Here is a 21183-nt window from a genome sequence, read left to right as displayed (position 1 = left end):
CTCGGTCCAGTAGACCTGAAGGCGCGTCTCCACGCCCATTGTTCAGCCCAGGCACTGAGGTCCAGCTCCAAGGGCCTTCTGGCAGTTCCCCTACTGCGAGAAGTGAAGCTACAGGGAACCAGGCAGAGGGCCTTCTTGGTGGTGGCGCCCGCCCTGTGGAACACTCTCCCTTTAGATGCCAAGGAAATAAACAACTATCTGACTTTCAGGAGACAGCCCTGTATAGGGAATTTTTTAAATGTTTGATGTTTTATTGTGTTCTTATATCTGCTGGAAGCTGCCCAGAGTGGCTGCGGCAACCCAGCTAGATGGGTGGCATATAAATAATAAAATTATTATTATATTATTAAGGAAGCATCATTTTGCTTCTAAGATTGGGCAGGTATGATGCAGGTATATCAGAGACTGCAAGCACATCTCTGCCCCTGTCCTTCAGCTGCTTCAGTCTGAGCCATTTCCCCTAGACCGGAAATCCAGTCGGATGGAGTGGTGGTGGTGCAAATAATATTATTAGCAGCAATTACTCTGTGGCGGTGGGGGGGGGGGGTGTTTCTTGCTGTCCCCCCTTTCTTTTGCAGAACTGCACACAACCAGCTCTCGCCATCCATTTGATTTGTTTATTTAACTTGCAAGCAAAGGTCTCCCGCTGCCCACAGCTGTTTGATTCACCTGCCCCGCGATGTAATCACCTCTACGCAAAAAATAAAACGGTCAATGATGGGGCGGGACACCAAAGCCACAAAGGTTTGCTGGTGGCCCTGATCCCTGGAAGGGGCTCCCTGGCTCATCAAACATTCTAGGCCGACCCGGGGGGAAACCTGCAAGGACCCGTCGCTTGGGCAGAAGTCCAAACCTTCCCCGTTTCGCACACTTGCCAGAGATTATAGGCAGGCAGCGGATGGGATGCCTAGGTAGGGAGGCAGACACAGAGACCCTGCAGCCATTTTGGAACGAGGCTGCCGCCATGTTGGATAAGAGCATTCGTCTCCGAATCTGCCATTCTGCCGGGTTGTGTCTCCGTGTTGTGGCCAGCGCTGAAACTTTTAAACTATGGCAGTGGCCGGTGTTTGGGGCAAGGCCCCTGCGCCTCTGGCTAGAAGAATAAGACGTATGGCATTGCCTTGCTGGTAGAGAAGGTCTAGCCTGCAGAGTGGAAGTCCTTCAGCACTCCTGAGAGGAGAGGGGGAATTTGAGTTTCCCCGGCTCCAGATAAAGGGCTCTTCGCTAGACGCAGCGCAGACTGTGCTTGCTCTAACTCGGCTGGGGCAGCCTGCTTCCCTGGGTGTAGGAGAAGCTGTTCGGCGCATCAGATTCCCAGGCTATGGAAAAGGGAAACGGCACGTGAGAGCAAAGAGCTAGGGAGGGGAGAAGGCGGTGGAAAGACCAGGACCGAGCTCAGCTTTGCCGTCGAAATGGATCAATGGGCTTAGGCTCTCCCCTCTGGCGTCACCCTGCTGTGGGAGCTTCCTGGCTGAGATCTCCAGTGTGACCTCTGCTGATGCAACAAGGGAGGCCGGCACTGGGCTTGGGGGCTCCCCCTCCAGGCGACCCTCAGCTGGGACTCCCGGAGCAGCTGAGAGCCGAGGACAGCCGTTTCCCGGTTTGCTGGCTAAGTCAGGCTCTCTTCCCAGAGAGACGCACCCAGGAACATCCCGCTCTGGGGCCATGGGCTCTCCTGAGCTGTGGCACCAGTCCCCTGGCGGCACTTCGGGAACGGGGAGATCCAGCGCTTGGCTGCCGTTTCCTGTGAAGGTGGGCAGGCCCAGGTCCCTCTGGGGTGCGTCATATCCAGGAACGCTCTCCCCCACCTCTCCCGAGCTGTTGAACGTCTGCTGGGCTTCCCCAGCTGAGTGTCCGGAGAGGGTGCTTTGTTGTTCTGTCCCACCAGCTTCGTCGGCCTCCGCAGTCCTGTCCCCACCGGGGCGCACCGCGTGGTCTAGAACAGCGGGCTCTGTGCTCCCGGAAGCCTCTTCCCTCCCTGCCGTGGGCTCTGCCTGTTGTGCGCGATCCTCGAGCCTGACCTGCTGGTGGCAGAGGGGGCATGTGTCCTGCACGAAGAACCACTTGCGCAGGCAGCCGTCGTGGAAGAAGTGGCCGCACGGCACGATGACGGCCAGGGTCATCTCCTGAAAGGGGGCAGAATGAGGCGGTTAGCGAGGAAGTGCCTGGAGGGGCAACGGGCAGCACGGCCCTGAGGTAGAGCACCTGCTCAGCATGAAAAAACCTCCTTGGCATCACCGGTTAAAATAGAGCAGGTGGTATATTGGAAAACTTGCTGGAGACCTGCTGCCAAAGTGGAACAGGTAATCCTCAGCCTAGAGTCCTTCCACCCCCTTCCAAAGCTGGAAAAACTAGGCTGTCAGGGACTGGACTAAGGAGGAATGGTGGGGACCACTGCCCCCTCCTTTCTGAACCTTTCTGGGAAGAGGAGGACAGTATAGTTTTACAACAGTGGTTTGCAGAAGGTCATAGTTCAGAGACTGCAGAAGAGAGAAGCAGCACTAGGGCAGAGACAGCACAGACCCCCCCCCCCCCGAAGGACCCGGCGTGCATTGAAGGTAGTAGAACAGGAAGCTCAGAGGCAGAAGCTCAGATCAGCTGACGCAGGGATGACGTATACAGTCATACCTCATGTTACGTCCGCTTCATGTTACGTTCTTTCAGGATACATCCCGCGGAGACACGGAAGTACCAGAAAGGGTTACTTCCGGGTTTCGCCGCTCGCGCACGCGCAGCTGCGCAAAATGACGCCATGCGCAGAAGCGGCAAATCGCAACCCGCGCATACACAGACGCGGGTTGTGTTCTTTTCATGTTGCGAATGGGCCTCCGGAACGGATCCCGTTCGCAACCAGAGGTACCACTGTAATAGGAGAGACGGAGGGGGTGGGACTTTACTCAGAGCAATGCCATTACCCAAAAGAGATGGCATTTCTATGTTCTCTCTGTGTGAGTATTGAATACAATACTTGGTAAGAACTCTTCTTTATCTGCTTCTTGGCTGCCATCATGGGAGGCACTGGATTCCCTGAAGCCTAATATAGGCTTTGAGAAGGAGGAGGGAAGGCTCTGCCAGAACCTTGTCCCTCCTTCCCAAAGCTTAGCGTCTCGTTTACCCAGGTTTGGGAAGGCAGCGCGAGGGCTGGTGGGCATCAAATGTTGTTGAGGACCACCAAAAAAGGACTCAAGGGCCACATTGGACTACCCTGCTATGGAGGAAACAAGTTAGTGGGGATAGCCTAACGCAAGGCTCCCCAACCCGGTCCAGTATTGACTCCAGATTGAGGCCCTAACCCAAGCCAGCCCCCCAAACTAAAATGAACAAGGGCAGGTGGGGGCAGATGGTCCAGAGGAGGGAGCTGTGGGGGGTTGCGGCTCACTGACATTCACCTGGAAGCAAATGGCGCAGACGTCATTGTGGTCCAAGAGTTGCCTGCTGGTGGCCCTTGGCAGCAAGCTGATCTTCTTGGCCGCCTCTCGGCGGAGCAGGAAGCTCTTCCACCCGGAGTGGGCCCTCAGCCAGACGTTGAAGTAGCAGTGGATGATGATGACGGAGGCCCCCAGCCAGCTCCACTCGCCAAAGATGGACTCCCAGGTCCCGTAGGCCACCACGCAGACGGCCACCAGGAACTCCAGGACGCGGCTGACGGCGTTGATGTAGTAGACAATCTCATCCATCTTCTCCATCGGGGTGTCCTGGAAGAGCTCGATCATGAAGAGGGTGTAGATGAATAGGGTCCCTATCACCTGAAAGCAGGAGGAGGAGGAGGAGGAGGAGGAGGAGAACCATTGGTTTCTCCAGCCAAAGCTGAAGGCCCCAGAGGTCCAGACTGGATCAAGCCCAGAGCCCATTGGCCAGCAACCGATGGCTACTAGCTGCAATGCCTATGCACCATTTTATTATTTCATTTCATTTCATTTTTTAATTTTATTTTGACGAAGTAAAAATCATAAATAAATAAGAATAAAAATGTGCCACCAAGACCCTTCCATTGTAACTAACCAACCTCCCAAAATTTCAACACTTCTTGCAATGGTTTGACCCCTTTCCGTTTTAACAGTACAACTTCTACAAACCCCTTCCATATCTCCTCAAAATCATTTCTCCTGAATATTCCCTGTCTTACCTTAATGGCACATGTTAATGTATCATTAATAGCTATATCCCACACCTCTTTATACCATTCTTCCATTTTTTATTCACCTTGCCCCTTCCACTTCCTAGCTATAATAATTCATGCAGCTTTCAATCAATCTGCAAGCGAGTCCTTCATAGCCTGCGGACCTTCCACCTCATCGTAAATTGCTAATAGTGCTACCTCTGGACTTTTGGTCAGCTTTAACCCAGCGGTATCTAATTATCTCCTTAAATGCCCTTTGCCAAAAAAATTGTACATATTTACACTCCCACCACATGTGAACATAATCCCATTTCCTGGCATCCCTTCCAACATAACACCAAATATTCCTTGTTTATTTCATTTAATCTGACTGGTGCTAAATACCATCTCCAAACTAATTTGTAATAATTTTCTTTTATTCTTATACCACTTGGGATGCACTAGCAAGCTCATCATCAGGGCTCAATGGAGAAAGCCCTCCAATTCTTCCCATCACCTGGAAAGCAGAGGTATTTCTGCTTCTATACAGAGGGATAATGATGCTCTCCTGACACCACCATTATGTGTCTTTAGAGGCCAGGCAAAAACATTCCTCTTTGGCCATTAATTAATCTATGGCCTCAGGGGCCCCGGGTTATGGGTGCCCAATGGTACCCAATGTGGATATTTTCACCCCCTCCCACTGCGACAATCTCCTGATATGATGTTTTCAGAAAGGAGGGGGCACAAACTGCTCTTTGCTTCTTCTGCTCCTGCCTGACTCTGTGTGGACTATGAGTAACACTCATGCAAGCCAGTAGCTCTTTAGTTTTAGTTTGCAGTAGCTGTTAGAAATAAAAGAAGTTATGCTTCACAGCTTTCTTCTGTGTTGTTCATACTCTGCTGATTTCGGTGCCCACAATGGACAGTGGTGGGTCCAGTGCGCTTAGACCTGCTTTCCAGGAGTGGAAGGTCTCTGGAAGTGCTCCAGTTCACCTAGACCATTCAGGGCAGAACCAGTTGTTGAGCCCAGGCGTTGGCATCGGCTCAAAGGCATACTGATACCCATGACGTAATGTGACGCTGGCGGCATGGTGGCGCTTCCAAGGCTTCGCAGGGCCTTGTATGGGAACTCGCATCGGGGTTCCGGTGCGACTTCCTATAGGAACCAGAAGTCCCTTCGGATTCCCGCATTGTGGGTTCTGAGCACCCACCCAAAAGATTTGTGGGGGCCCTGGATGCCCCCACTAGAATTGGCACCTATGTATGGCCTGTTAAGTGTGGAAGGGGACTGTGACTGTTATCATGATTATTTTATTATTATGCTCTCCATCAACCACCCACCACCCCATGAAAACTTAATCCACAGCAGTGACCAGAGGAGGAATAACTGCTGAGAGCAGCGCAGAGAGAAGATTTGCAATAATAATAATAATAATACTAATAATAATACTAATAATAATAATAATAATAATAATAAAATTTATATCCCACCCTCCCCAGCCGAAGCTGGTTTCAGAGCATCTAACAACAATAAAAGTAACATGGCATTCTAAAATCAAGTCGTTCTAAAATCAATTCAAAATCAAATTCATGGCAACCATTGGGCTAGAGTTCTGTGAGGATTACCAAAGGAGGGGGTCAGACTGTGCCTTGGCCAAAGGCCTGGTGGAACAGTTCTGTCTTGCAGGCCCTGCGGAAAGATGTCAAGTCCCGCAGGGCCCTAGTCTCTTGTGACAGAGTGTTCCACCAGATCGGGGCCACGGCCGAAAAAGCCCTGGCTCTGGTTGAGGGCAGCCTAACCTCCCTGTGGCCCAGGAACTCCAAGATGTTTTTGTTTGAAGACCGTAAGGTCCTCTGTGGGACATACCAGGAGAGGCGGTCCCATAGGCACGAGGGTCCTAGGCCGTATAGGGCTTTAAAGGTTAAAACCAGCACCTTGAACCTGATCCTGTACTCCACCGGGAGCCAGTGCAGCTGGTATAGCACCGGGTGAATGTGATCCTGCGGCGAGGACCCCGTAAGGAGTCTCGCCGCAGCATTCTACACCCACTGGAGTTTCTGGGTCAGTCTCAAGGGCAGCCCCACATAGAGCGAGTTACGATAATCACGTCTGGAGGTGACTGTCGCGTGGATCACAATCTGCAGGACCGAAACCAGACGCCTTTATCTGCCCCAGTTGCAATGGAACATCCCTCTCCTGCATCAGTCTCTACAGCCAGAGAGGGTGCTATAATTCTCCAAAGCTTTGACTTCACCCCCAAAAGGCGCACTCCTTTGTGGTCTCCCCAGACAGATGGATGCCAGCTGCCGTTACTGTTCTATACAGTATTTGGACTGTATTTTTTAAAGGGAAACCGCCGTGAGGACAGATGCCCTGGTGGGAAAGGTGTCCCAGAAAGCTCTGGCTACGAGCAAAAAAGGGGCAAGCGTACCTGCAGGGAGGTCAGCATGCAGCTGGAGACGAGGATCAGGAGCCAGAAGTCCATGTGGAAGAAGTGAGCGATCTTGTACGCCATGAAGCCCGGGAAGACCAGGAGGAAGAGGCACATGCTGATTCCCCGGAAGTGCTTCCAGAAACTCCTGAAACAACAACACAGCCGGACAGCTCAGTGGGTGGAGCACGAGGCTGTTAGGGTCGTGGGTTTGAGTCCCATGCTGGGCAACAGATTCCTGAATGGCAGGGGGTTGGACTAGATGACTCTAGAGGTCCCTTCCAACTCTACGGTCCTGCGATTCTAAGAGGAGGAGGGACAGTTTGAGAGGCCCAGGAAGGCTGCGGCAAAGCCCTTTCAGCCACGGCCTCAGATACGGAGCTTGGATGGACCAGGGCATAGCTGCCAACATTTTCCCTTTTTTAAGGGAAATTCCCTTATTCCAAATAGGATTCCTCGCAAGAAAAGGGAAAAGTTGACAGAAGGCAGCTTCCTACTTAAATCTCCCAGATCCAGAACGCAGTCGTACCTTGGAAGTCAAACGGAATCCGTTCTGGAAGTCCGTTCGACTTCTAAAATGCTTGGAAACCAAAGCATGGCTTCTGATTGGCTGCAGGAAGCTCCTGCAGCCAATGGGGAGCCCCGTCGGATGTTCGGCTTCCAAAAGTACGTTTGAAAACCGGAACACTCACTTCTGGGTTTCGGAAGCCGATTTGTTCTGGAGCCAAGGCGTTCGAGATCCAAGGTACGACTGTAATGAGGAAACAGCATTTTACTTTAGGGCAGGGTCGTAGCTGAGCAGCAGAGCATCAGTTTTGGATGCAGAAGGTCCCAGGTTCAACAACAGACAGCATCTCTGAGGTAGTGCTGTAGAAAAACTCATTCCTGAAACCCTGGAGAGCTTCTGTCAGTCAGAACAGGCAGTACTGAGGTCGATGAGCCAATGGTGTGACTCTGCATCAGTCAGCTTCCTATGAAGACTGTGTGAATAGGGCTTGCTGAAGTTTTCAACTTTCAAATTCGCCAAAATGATGAGGGGTGCTAAAAAGTCGTAACATGACTTGGGAATTAGAAAGGTATTTCGGCTAAATTTATATAGTTCAGTTTCGCTTGGTACAGAAAAGGTGTGTAAAGTTGTACAGAAGCAATTTAAAAATGATGCCAAGGACATGCATTATTATTCTTGTTATTCTTGTTGTTGTTGTTATTTAGCGTTACCTGACATTTTCAGAAGGCAAAATTAAAATACTTTGGTTTTCTCAAAGCTTTTTATGTGCTTTTTCATCAAACGTAGACTTACCAGCTAAATCTGCACAGCCAAAAGCGTATTTTTAAGCCCACTCACTCAAGAAATTTGCAAAAACCAAGCTTCACCCTTAAAATGATGCATATAGGACGATTAAAAGTACATATATATTCAGGTGTCTCCCTTTATACACACACAGGTTACATGATGTATAGGAACTGCTATTTGAGAAAGAAAGGGGGATATCCAGCCCCACTGAGAATATGGGCCAGGCTGTACATTCTTCCAGATCTGCCTTCCCCAAATTGGTGCCCCCCAGATCTCTGGGGCTACAGCTGCTGTCAGGCCCAGCCAGCAATTGCAACGTCCTATTCTCGCTCTCTACGTTGTGGCAGCCACTTTGTGTTAGGCCATGCCTGCCTCTGCCATGGCCGCCATTTTGTGGCTGGCGCCAACGGCACTTCCTCAAACTTCTACATCGGCCCCAAAATGTTGGCGCTGGGCTTGCGTGCGGGGATAGCCCACCCCACCCCCTCCAGGCTATACAGATTTATAACCATGAGGACACAGATCGTGTCCCTTGTTCCCGTGCGTCCACGCAAAGGAGCGAGCAGTGTCACCTGTTGCGCGTAGCTCCCAGGCCCAACACGATGGGGTCGGCTATTTCGATCATGGACTGCAGGGTGGACGTCACCACGATGAAGAGGATGATGCTGAGAAGGAATGTTCTTTCCAGGAGCTGCAACCCAAGTAGACCGGTCTGGAGGGCAAGCAGCAGCAAGGTCACACCCTCCGTCACACCCCTGAAACAAGGGGAAAGTATGCAGCTGTATATTGGATTTTATTTTATTTTTTGAATATTTTTATTCGTAATTTCAGCATAACATTTTATCAAAAAAAATATCACCCTTAAATTCCCGCCCCCTATTTTTCCCTCCCTCCTCCCCAAATATAGCCCCCCTCCCCCCCGACATCTCTCAGCTCCTCTCTCTGGTTTATCAACATATGTTATTTTCTGCATGTTACAAATCTGTACAGATCCTTAATTTATCTGTCTAGATGTTATCAATAAGAAGTTTGTGAATGTTTATTCAAAACTTGCCAAGGAGTCTAGTTCATTTTGTTGCTTCTTTAAATACTTTGTAAAACGTTCCCATTCATCTTTGAAGTCACAGTTGTCCTTGCTATGTAATTTATGTGTCATTTTTGCCAATTCTGCATAGTCCATCAGTTTCTCTTGCCACAGTTCTTTGGTGGGGATTTCCTCGTTCTTCCATCCTTGTGCTATTAAGACTCTTGCCGCATACATAAATATATTTTTCAGTTTCCTTGGCAGGTCTTTTCCTACAATCCCTAACAAAAATACTTCAGGTTTTTTGACAAATGTTAGTTGGATTTTTTCCCCTGTCGGGTGGTTCCCCCAAAAAATAGGATGGGGAGAGAAAATCGCCACTGGTTAGTGCACCTCTCTAGACTTAGCGGGTGGTTGTGTGCTTTTTTAAAATGCTCTCTAGTTCTTGAAAAATTTGGGGACTTTTAGACTTTTGGTGGCTCTCCAGGGAGGTCCATTACATATTTTTAGGCACCTGGCAAAAACATTCCTCTTTTCTCGGGGATGATCCAGACAGAAATTCCCAGGTGTCAAAAAATGTTATTTATGTATGCCACAACTGTGCCCCGTGTTTCGTTAGCCCTCAAATGGAAAACGAGCGAGGTCCCAACTAAAGGAAAATGGCAGCTTAAGATGACGGAATACACGCCGCTTGCGGACTTAACATATAGAATAAGAAAACAAGAAGAACATACATTTCATGAAGATAGTAAAATGTTGATTGATTATATGGGAGAAAATTGTGTACACTTGAAATCATGGGCAGCATTAAGATACATTCAACAGTGCAAATAAGTTTTGATGGATGTAGTAATGGAATACTGAATGGTTTAGTTTATGTAAAATATGCAGGGATTTATGTTATGCAAAATGAACCACGGAAAGAGAAGAAGGGAAGTCATTGATACCTAAAGGTAAAGATAAAGGACCCCTGACAGTTAAGTCCAGTCACAGACGACTCTGGGGTTGCGGCGCTCATCTCGCTTTTCTGGCCGAGGGAGTCGACGTTTGTCCGCAGACAGTTTTTCTGCGTCATGTGGCCAGCATGACTAAGCCACTTCCAGAGAAACCAGAGCAGTGTACAGAAACAGAAACACTGTTTACCTTCCCACCGGAGTGGTACTTATTTATCTACTTGCACTGCGTGCTTTCAAACTGCTAGGTAGGCAGGAGCTGGGACCGAACAACGGGGGCCTCGAACCGCCGACCTTCTGATCGGCAAGTCCAAGCAGCACAGTGGTTTAAACCACAGCGCCACCCACATCCTCACTGATACTTAAGGTTGTTTAAATGAATACTCTAAAATGTAAAACAGAAACTTTAATAATAAAAACTACAGAAAAAAAACAAAACATTCCTTTTTTCCCAGGCCCTAGGTTGATTAACATCCAATACCCTTTTAAGTCAGTCGGTCAGTCAGTGAGTCAGTCAGTCCCTCTCTCTCTCTCTCTCTCTCTGTGTGTGTGTGATGGGTTTGTTTTATTCTTGCTTTTATTGTGTATCCTGTGTTTCTATTTTTATGCTGTGAACTTCCCCGAAATATTTTCAGGGAAAGGGCAGTGTGAAAACTTAACAAATAAATCAAAGTGTTTATTGGATGATCTAGGCCAGGGGTCAGCAAACTTTTTCAGCAGGGGGCCAGTCCACTGTCCCTCGGACCTTGTGGGGGGCCGGACTATATTTTCAGGGGGGAAAGGAACGAATTCCTATGCCCGACAAATAACCCAGAGATGCATTTTAAATAAAAATACACATTCTACTCATGTAAAAACATGCTGATTCCTGGACAGTCCATGGGCCGGATTTAGAAGGCGATTGGGCCTGATCCCCAGGCCTTAAGTTTGCCTGCCCAGGACCTAGGCTCTCTCACCTGTGCATCACGTTGCCGTCCTGGAAAGCGCTGTAACCTGCCAGGTAGAACTTGCAGAGTTTGAGGAGGGCCAGGGCCAGGTAGGAGACGGTGAAGGTGAGCCCAATGAGGGAGTATGGGGTGCTGCAACATTCGGCCACACTGCGGAGAGGGAAAACGTTAAGAAGCCTCCAGGATCAGACCAAGCAGAGGCCGTCGAGCCCAGTACCCTGTTTCCTAGAGTGGCCAAACAGGGAGATGGAGGGAAAAGCCCTTCTCCAGACACTGAGACTCAGGAGGCCACTGCGAAAGATTTATCCTTTAAGCATCACACTTGGTTTCAAGCTAGGGGCTATCTCTCTGCCACAAGGCAGCAAATTCTGCACTGCAGAAAGTTATTAGGATTCTGGGGGCCTATCTGGACTGCGCCAATGGCTCTGCGATCTTAGGGTGAATATAAATTTAATAAACAATGGTAATAATCAAGTTATCTGGTCCAGCATCCTGGTCTCACAGTGAAGAAGAAGAAACACACAGAATAATAGAACTGTAAGAGCTGGAAGGGCCCCCCAAGAGTCATCTAGTCCAGCCCCCTGCAATGCAGGGGTCTTTTTGCCCAACGTGGGCAAAATGTTGGCATGTTCCAAGAGCCCTTTCCACTCCTCCTGGCTCAACACAGCAATGGGCATAGCCGAGGGGCCAAGCACGCCAGGGAGCATGCCATGTCAAAGGTTGGAAGCCACCCGGGCTCAGGGTGGCTAAAACCAGTAAAATTACAATAAAAGCATAATGGGGGGGGGGGGGAGAAAAGAAAGAAAAAAACCCAATTTAAAATATGGGTTAAAATACAAATTTAAAATTCAGCCTCATTTTAATAGTAGCCCATAGATCAAAACCATAAGGGGAGGGGAACATAAGGGTCAGTCTGAGTCCAAACCAAAGGCCAGGCGGAACAGCTCTGTCTTGCGGAAAGAAGTCAAGCCCAGCAGGGCCCTGGTCTCTTGTGACAGAGCATTCCACCAAGTCGGGGCCAGTACTGAAAAGGCCCTGGCCCTATCGGAAGGGCTTTTCCCATGGGGGACGGAACAAGCTTGTTTTCTGCCGTAGAACCCAAACCAGTGGATCTGAATGACAAGGAAGGAGATTCGCAACAAAAATTAGGAAGAACTTTCTGACGACAAGAGCTGTTGGACAGTGGAATGGGCTCCCCTGGAAGGTGGTGGACACTCCTTCTCTGGAGGTTCTCAAGAGGTTGGAGGACCATCTGCCGGGGCTGCCTTGGCTGTGATCCCTGCGTTGCAAGGGGTTGGGCTAGATGACCCTTGGGTATCCCTTCCAACGCTACAATTCAATGATTCTGTGGGAAGTTGCTGCTCGCTTCCCCTCCACGACGCACCACCTTTCTACCTGCTGAGGAAGATGAAGACCAAGCCTTGCTGGGGCAAAGGGTTGCCAGAGGAGGAAGAAACCAGGGCACAGATCTGCAGAGTGAACAGCGCCAGCCAGAAGACCAGGAACAAGAGCGGGACAGCCAGCTGCCGCCAAAGGGTCATCGCCAGCGCCACCAGGCGATACACCTCCAGCACCTGGAGACAAAAAAGGGAGGCCAAAGAGAACCGCGAATTAGACTTAGAGCAGGGATGTCCAACCAGTCGACTGCAATAACTGGGGGACCCCGGGGATGTTTGAGTCGATTGTGGTCGATCGCGGGCTCTTTTCCCTTTGCGGTGGAAAAAGAGGATCCGGCCCTGTCCTCCATTCGCACATGATCGCTAGATCGGAAGACAGAGTTTTCGCCGTGAGGCTGTTTTTTTCCTGAGCAATGTTTTGTTGAGCAACTTTTCCCTTTTCCCCCTAAAGAAAGCTCAACATCTCCCATAAAAGGTCAACAACATTGACCAGAACCCCCCAAAAACTATACCACTTTGATATCCCCCCTAAAAAGCTCTACAACTTTGACCTGAACCCCTAAAAAAGGGGTAGATCACTGCCATCTCTTGGGAGTTGGACGTCCCTGATTTAGAGGAACTCTTTGCTGGGGGCCCTTCCTGTCTATGAAGAATTCCGAATCAGGACCTCACACACATTTTTTATAACATTCGAGCCAGATGCTCATGCAGTTCTCCAGGATCCTGGAGCATTGGATTGGGACTCCAAGCAAGAGCTCCCTGGAAGAGTTGGGTAAAGGGACCCCTGACCATTAGGTCCAGTCGTGACCGACTCTGGGGTTGTGGTGCTCATCTCGCTTTATTGGCCGAGGGAGCCGGCGTACAGCTTCCGGGTCATGTGGCCAGCATGACTAAGCCGCTTCTGGCGAACCAGAGCAGCGCACGGAAACGCCGTTTACCTTCCCGCTGGAGTGGTACCTATTTATCTACTTGTACTTCATGCTTTTGAACTGCTAGGTTGGCAGGAGCAGGGACCGAGCAACGGGAGCTCACCCCGTCGTGGGGATTCGAACCGCCGACCTTCTGATCGGCAAGTCCTAGGCTCTGTGGTTTAACCCACAGCGCCACCCGCGTCCTGAAGAGTTGGGTGCTTGCTTGCAATTCCTTTCTGACACTAAGAGCTGTTTGGTGGTGGAGCAGTCTCCCTTGGGAAGCAGTGGACTCTCCTTCCTTGCAGGTTTTTAAGGTGGCCATCTATCAGGGATGCTTTAGCTGAGGTTCCTGTCAGTTTGCATTTCTTAGTGCTGAAAATATTGATCTGATGTGTAGAAATCTTTCCTATTCTACTGAGTTCAAGAGGGTTCTGGAAGCTTCTGGAAGATTCTGTGCATGAAAGAAACAAGCAGAAGGTTCATGGTGTTTGGGTTATACCTTCAGAGAAGCTGAGTACAGGTGGCTTCAACTGGTTCTCTTTTTTCTTTCTGTCAAGGTCATGCTAACTATAAAAGTAAGGCTAGAAGGAGCCTGGGTTCACTCTCTTTATCTCTTTCCTTCTGGTGTGGTGTTTTGTACATAGTGGTAAGGTTTAGACTTATTAGAAGTTATTGTAAGTTTAAGTTAAGTCTGCTGCAACTGGATTTCTTATGGGCAGTGCCAACCCTGAATGTATTGGATTTGTGACCATTATGTTCATTTGCCTTCAGTAGCAGTAAAGCTCTGTAGATGAAATGTTGCCTCTGGTCTATTTTTTGGGAATCCTGCAACATGTTTAAGTTTTTAGTCTAACTATACGTTAGAGTTCTGCTCTGGATCAATATTGAGTATTACAGTATTTTTCGCTCTATAGGACGCACTTTTCCCCCCGCCAAAAATTAAGGGGAAATGTATGTGTGTCCTATAGAGCGAATGCAGGCTCCTTGGCTTCAGTGATAGCAACGCGAAGCCTCTGAAGCGCAGACGAAGCGCTCCCTCTGCACTCCGGAGGCTTCGCGTTGCTTTCGCTGAAGCCTGGAGAGCGAGAGGGGTAGGTGTGCACCGACCCCTCTCGCTCTCCAGGCTTCAGGGATAGCCGCCTGAAGCCTGCGGAACGCAGCGCGAGTTCCCGCTGCACTCCGCAGGCTTCAGGTTCCTTTCGCTGAAGCCAGTAGAGCAAGATTCTCCTGGCTTTAGCAGAGAGGGAAAGCTGTGCAGTGCCCCTTCAGCCAAGCGGGAGGAGAAATGGAAGGGGCTCCGTTTCTCCTGCCGCTTTGCTGAAGGGGCGCTGAGAAGAGAGGGGGAGATTTTTCTTTCTTTCTTGTTCTCCCCCTCTAAAACAAGGTGCGTCTTATGGCCCGGTGCGTCCTATAGAGCGAAAAATACGGTATTTCAAAGACAGTTCCTTCACTGCAGGGAGCTAGACCAGATGATTCTCATTCTGCAATTCTATGAGCTAGCTGGACCCAAAGGTCTGGGGTTCTTATGAATTCTAAGCTTCCTTACGACTGAACTATGGAGGACGGGTATGCACAAGGACAAGTTGGCAGGGAGCAGCTGCCAACCAGAAACTGCTACGATTCAAAGGAGCGATCCCTTTGGACCTCCTTCATCACCTGAGCAACCTCCCGGCAGGCGACCGTTGCCCATTGGAGTGGAACCACCAGGCAGGAGGCCACAACGTAGAGAGCCTCCATCGCGGTGAGAGCTGTGGCGACGCTGTTCACGGCGGGCAAGGCCCGAAGTGGGAGGCAGCACAGTCGGGCGGCCAGAGGGAGGAGCGGAGCCCCGAAGAGCCACACCTGCTTGGTCTTCAGCAGGAGGGCGCAGAGGGTGGCAACGATGACTTGACCTGGGGAGGACGGGAGGAGAAAAGTAGGGGGGTGAGGCGGGGGTCCCAAATGCAGGAAGGCAGGGCAAGTAGCAAAGGAGCTGGTGACTCTGATAACGTCCTTGTCTGGATGTAGGACGGAGAAGGGTTTGGAAGTGCATGTCGAAACCAGACCACAATGATAAAATGCACATCCAATGCTCCGCCCACTTTTGCCCTGGCCCCGCCCACCTGGCCCCTGGAAGGCTGCCCAGTCGGAAACGTGGCCCTTGGGTTAAAAAAAAGTCCCCACCTTTTCTGCATGTAAGCAGATCAAAGAGCAGTGGAAGAGAAGGAACAAGCTGGCAACCTTCCCTTTTTTTGCGGGAAATTCCCTTATCGCAGCGCCGTTTCCCGCTGCTATCCCGGATTGTTAGATACAGTGGTACCTCGCAAGACGAATGCCTCGGAAGACGAAAAACTCGCAAGACGAAAGAGTTTTTCGTTTTCTGAGTTGCTTCGCGAGACGGATTTCCCTATGGGCTTGCTTCGCAAGACGAAACGTCTTGTGCCTTTTTTTTTTAAACTGCCAATGCATTCCTATGGGAAGCCGTCAATACACAGCGGTGCTTCGCAAGACGAAAAAACTCGCAGAACGAAAAAACTCGCAGAACGAATTAATTTCGTCTTGCGAGGCACCACTGTATCCCGTAGACTGTCCCCGGGAGAGATGAGGTTGCTGATCCCTTATTTTTCAAATCTGAAAACTGACAGCGATGGTTCCTCACCTGTGAGTGCCGTGGCGAAGTGGCTAAGGGCCACGGGGTCGTTGTACACGGCGCCGTGGAAATCCCGCTCCATCTCGTGGCGGATGTAGTCTCTGGAATGGGACCCGGGAAGACGGTTTGTAATGCCAAGCAGGACGCAAGCCCAAGGAGGAGCTAGCTCTCCGTTGCTTAAGAAAAGAAACCTCGGTACCTCTTCCTATGACAGTTTCCCTGCCCTCTCTTTCTCCAGCAACCAAGGCCCCATTCACATATGATGTTCCTTCAGTTTTGCAAACTCTGGGCTTGTTTCAACTTCCACCAACAGCAGAGATGGCCGGCCAAGGGTGGGCCCAGGTATCTGAGCTGGATCTGAGCTGCCAGTGGCAAAGGCTGTCATAGTCCAGGCCAGAAATTACCAACCACGCCGCATTTTGTCACCAATATCAGAAGCATTACCCAATCCTTGGCAAGTTGGTAATGAGGCTCCATTTTCCAGCTAGTACCCTGGCTGTGTTTTTCTGCTGCTCCCAGTGCCCAGGAGCTAAGAACATCCTGCGATTCTGCAACTGAACTACGTGATTACAGAAACGGGAACCTAGCATAGGACTCAGCTTCTTGAGTCTCCCATTTTTACTTAAAAGCAAGTTTCAAGTCTTTAGGACTGCAATGTGTCTACTGCTCGGGGCGGGGGCTTCAGAGTCTCGCCTCTTTCTTTGCTTTCCCCGTAAACAACAGAAGTACAACAGTATGCAAAAACAGAACCAAATGAGGGCTCTCTTTGTGTAATTTAGACAGAACTTCTCTCAATGCGGAATTTTAAACCCTTCCTTTTGGAGCCAGGCATACGTACACTCCTGCAAGGATATTACTCCCAGAGGCCTACCATGATTTTTCCTGACCCAACCACTCTGGGAGTCTTCCAGCAAAATAAAATAAAAAACACAATAAAATACCAAACATTAAAAATGTCCCTAGCTGCCTTCAGATGTCTCCTAGAAGTGAGATAGTTGTTGATTTCCTTAACATCTGATGGGAGGGTGGGTGCCACTACCGAGAAGGCCCTCTGCCTGGTTCCCTGTAACCTCACTTCTCACAGGGAGGGAACCGCCAGAAGACCCTTGGAGCTGGACTTCAGGGTCCGGGAAGAATGATGGGGGTGGGGACACTCCTTCAGGTCTACTGGGCCAAGGCCATTTGGGCTTTAAAGGTCAGCACCAACACTTTGAACTGTGCTCAGAAACATACAGTGGTACATCGGGTTAAGAAGTTAATTCGTTCCGGAGGTCCATTCTTAACCTGAAACTGTTCTTAACCTGAGGTACCACTTTAGTTAATGGGGCCTCCCACTGCTACCGCGTGGCCACGCGATTTCTGTTCTCATCCTGAAGCAACGTTCTTAACCCGAGGTACTATTTCTGGGTTAGCGGAGTCTGTAACCTGAAGAGTCTGTAACCCAAGGTACCACTGTACTTCCAAGATTTGACATAGGCCTTGGGCAGGTGGAAAGCACCACTGGAAACTCCTAGCAGGCCCCAAAATGTAGCTGCACCTCACAAAAGATGTAAAAATGTCAAGGAGCCGTCCTTCAGCTCCTGCAGTTTAGAGGCAAAGGACCAGGAGACTACAGCGCTCCTAGTTCCTTTTGAGAATGCCATTGCCAGGAACTTTTTTTTGAGAGCAGAGCCTGCTCCACACCACCTGCTGCCCCCCCCCCCGACCTCAAGCCCTTCCTTTCTAGCAAGTCAACTCTATGATCGGCCGCTTCCAGTTCGCAGAAGGAGGCAACCGAGTCCTTACCGGGCCGTCTGGTGGCTCACATACAGCAGCAACGCTGTCAGGATGTAGAGATACAACTTCACAAGCGTCCGGACTGGGAGCAGCAAAACCACCACACACACCAAGTGACCTAAAACAGCGAGGAAGAGGAGAGAGAAGCCAACATTTTAAACACTCTTATGTCTGCCTGTTTAGTTTTGCGGAAAAGCCCTTAGCTGCCTTCCGTCAAATGTTCAAGGGTTAGGCTGTTGTGCCAAACACTTCCCTGAACCCCTCTCCAAACCTGTGAATATTCTGCCCCGCCATGATTGCAACTGAATAACATAGACCATGGCAGTAGGCAAAGAACTTGGCATGCCAATGAATCTTAATTCTTTTCTGATTGAGAAAAAATGTTGGAAACTCAGCTATATAATCTAATCACCAAATGGCACCTTAAACCTAGGTTATGGTCACCACAATGGGATTTCTCTGCATCATACCCCACCCCCCAAAGTTAGTTCTTGTTGTTGTTGCTGCTGCTTTATATTTATATACCAAAGCGGTTTACAACACATTTTAAAAATAAAACAAATTCATGCTCCAAGGGAAATATTTCAGATTCTTCTCCAAGTGACATTCTGCTTTTGCCCAGAGATCTCCCAGTGGTCACAATTGGGTCCCTGCCAGTTGCAAAACGCACCCGGCGCCTGGCTAATTTCTAACTGCTTATGACAGCAGAAAGCATGTGGCAACAGGCAGAGGGAACTTAAAATACCGGCTGATGGGGACTTAGAAAGGCCAGGGGATTGAGATTGTCTGCAAAGGTCCCACTGGGTAGAAGAGGCAGAAAGAACTGTGTACACATAACTTTGCAATGATTGTATAGCGAAAAATGTCAGTCTCAGCAGAACATTAATCCAGTCAAAATTGCAACACACCATTTTTTCCACATCTGCAAACATGTTTTCAAATCCACAGGCCAGCCCTAGATAATTCCGTAGTATCATAAACCTACACTATTTATTAAGACGCGTAACAGATTATCATCTTCTCATTGCTTTCTATATAAGTAATGATTTTTTATCACTGTGACATCCCCAGTGTTTAATTACTCTTTTTTTTTTAAGCCAAAGGTACATTTGTGACTTTCCAAACTTCTGGGAATAAAAACTTACAACGGCTAGCAATGTGAGCTGAATTATCTCTGATCAAATACATTCCAGGAGACAGACAGACAGACCTCTGGACCAGCCAGAATTCATAACCTGCTACAGGCATCAATTTCTTCAGCGGATCCTGGAGCACCCATATGCAAAAATGTCCTCAGTTTACATAACTTATTCCAAGTTGCATAATTTCACATTGTGTGTATGAGTGGGAAAATGTTAGTTACTTTGATGCAGAATCAGGATTTTAAACACAACATGTTGACAGCTTGGGGCAGAAAGCAGCCTGGGATATACTGGTATAATCAATGGATTATTTGCAATAGCTTGGCACCCAGTTCCTCAGCACTGCTATCGGCAAGGCAACTTCTATCCCCCTAAAACCCCTGATCTGCAGTAACTCAGTTGTGTCATTATGAATAATAATAATTGCAATTATATTTAAAGACTATTTACAGAAATATTATAAGATTAATGAATGTTAGAATGACATCAGATGGAGGTTAAAAGGTTATTAGCAACAATGCGGTGAAGGAGTATGGAAAATTTGAAGGTTAAAAGATGTAAAACTAAAGGTTTAATACATTAAGATATTAAGATAAAGATTAAGATACACTAAGATATTAAGACAAAGATTAAGATAAGATAGAGGGAAGGGATTTGCTGATTAAATATTTGAACTGGAATACAGCGAGGGGAGGTGTGAGGAAGTCTGGGAAATAAGCAAATGCAAGGAATATTACGAAAATGGAATTGTTTTTATTTGTTTTTCTTTTTATTTTTGTATTTTTGTATCTTTCTTCTTTTCTATGTAAAAGTCTTAATAAAAATATTATAAAATAATAATAATAAAAATAATAATTGCAATTATAACCCACTCTTTTACTCCAAGGAGCTCAAAACAACATAAATTCCCACAAGAACCCTGTGAGGCAGGCTAAGCTGAAAGGCACCAAGGTCAGCCAGTGTCGAGTGGTGATTCGAACCCAGGTCTCCCAGGTCCTGGTCCAATACACTGACCACTTCACCACAATGCCCCTTAGGCTTGTAGGTTCATACTGGCACATGGAGGTCATCTCACGGTACATAAGATAACAGAAAATGACTGGTAATCGGTTCAATAACTCCCCGCCAAAGTAATCTTTTTGGCTCGGGTTGTTGGGCTTTGTTGAGAAAACAAAGCCAACACCAGAAGCCTGAATCCTGCGCTGGGCACTCTGCACATGCTCAAGCAAGGCACTATCAAGACCATGAGCGATGCAACCACCATTGCGGATACTTCACCCCGTCTCCCGCCTGCCTGGCCTGCATCACTCACCTGCGTAATAGGCGTTCCACAGGTGATGTCGCCACAGGTAGGTCCCCTCCGGCTTCCTCGGGTGCAACAGCAGCTCCGCAAAGGCCTGAACATCCCACCGGTAGAGCAGGTCCAGCAGGGCGATGCTGGGCACGCGGAGCGCCACGTTGGCCACCTCTTCCAGGCTGGACATGGCAGCTCCGAGTTAAGGACACCCCCCTCCAAAAAAACCACCCCAACTCCAGCAGGGACCTGAAGCTCCTCTTTCTGCCTCCCCACCCCAAGCAAAGAAAGCCAGAAGGACCTGAGGCTCTGCTCTGAGGGCTTCCCTTACCGGTCCACCTAGGGGTGTCTCCCCCCCCCCAGAAGGATCTCTCCCTCCCTCCCCCCCCAGGCCTCCTTCCAGGTGGGTGGTCTCAGGGCAGGGGCCAAAATAAGAGGGGGCAGCAACCCCAAAAGAGAGGCAGAGGAAGGCAGGAGGGAAGCTGGAATGGGGGCAGGGAGGGAGGGGGGGTAAATCTCTTTTGGGGGGGGTGTTAAGAAGAGGGGCGTTCACAGTGGGGAGGGGGGAGCTCGAGGGGTGGGGAGAAAATGAGATGGGGGAAGGGGGGCAGGGGGTGGGGTGGGGGCGTCAGGCTGAAGCGGGGAGAAGCAGGAGTTTGGGGGGGGGCAAGACTCCTCTCCCCCCCCCTCAAGGAAAGTTAAGGGGGTCAAATAATTCTCGAGGGGGGGGGAGGCAGTAAAGGGGGAGGGGGAGGAAAGGAGTGAGGACTTGGGGAGGGGGCTGCGAAAGAAGGCGCGAGGGGGGGTTGGGTTTCCTTCCGGGGGGCAGCCCCAGTAATGGGGTGCGGGGCCCCTCAAGGCTGGGGACCTCCCCCACCGAGGAGGCGGGGCAGAAAAATCCTCCACTCCGGGTCAAGCGACGCCCCCCCCCTTGCCAGCGCCGTACTTTCACTTTCCCTCAAGCCCCGCCCCTTGACCTTTGCCTCCCCTAGTGAAGCCTCGGCGGCCATCTTGGCTCCGGGCGCGCCCTTCCTCCCTGCCGCCCCGCGGGAGCCACGTGGCGCTCCAGGGACTCCAGCGCCCCTGAAGGGTGCGCCGCCATCTTTGGTGAGGGCGCCCGCTTTTTTCCCCTCCCCCGTTAGGTACAAAGAAGTTGAACTTCGACCGATCCCGAAGATGCATCACTTCCGGTTCCCATTCGTCTCTCCATCGTTCCACTCATTTCCTCCATGTGCGGGGCAAAGACGGTGGGAATGTAGCACAGGGAACCCTGCCGGGGGTA

General features: G+C 49.7%; 1 protein-coding gene across 1 annotated transcript; it reads right to left on the bottom strand.

Moving 5' to 3' along the window:
• Positions 1–603: 603 nt before the first annotated feature.
• On the bottom strand, positions 604–20862 carry LOC310657540 (RING finger protein 145-like). Its single transcript, XM_083398332.1, has 11 exons — positions 20203–20862; positions 19920–20150; positions 17475–17583; positions 15699–15790; positions 14717–14952; positions 12148–12326; positions 10762–10902; positions 8401–8583; positions 6535–6682; positions 3390–3746; positions 604–2126 (listed from the first exon to the last, which is right to left on the bottom strand). Exons 2-11 carry the CDS (start codon positions 20089–20091, stop codon positions 1356–1358), a joined length of 2388 nt encoding a protein of 795 aa, XP_083254458.1. The 5' UTR covers positions 20092–20150; positions 20203–20862; the 3' UTR covers positions 604–1355.
• Between the last annotated feature and the right edge of the window lie 321 nt (positions 20863–21183).

This window comes from Podarcis tiliguerta (assembly GCF_965153285.1).
Source record: "Podarcis tiliguerta genome assembly, chromosome: 9".
In the NCBI taxonomy this organism is placed as follows: Eukaryota; Metazoa; Chordata; class Lepidosauria; order Squamata; family Lacertidae; genus Podarcis; species Podarcis tiliguerta.
This window is presented reverse-complemented; position numbering and strand designations above follow the sequence as displayed.

Excerpts from the sequence above, each read along its gene's own strand:
- LOC310657540 (XM_083398332.1), bottom strand. The coding sequence starts at position 20,091 with ATGTCCAGCCTGGAAGAGGTGGCCAACGTGGCGCTCCGCGTGCCCAGC. Across the intron at positions 14,953-15,698 it reads CTTCGCCACGGCACTCACAG|GTCAAGTCATCGTTGCCACC; the intron begins GTGAGGAACCAT and ends CGTCCTCCCCAG. Across the intron at positions 3,747-6,534 it reads GCATGCTGACCTCCCTGCAG|GTGATAGGGACCCTATTCAT; the intron begins GTACGCTTGCCC and ends TCCTGCTTTCAG.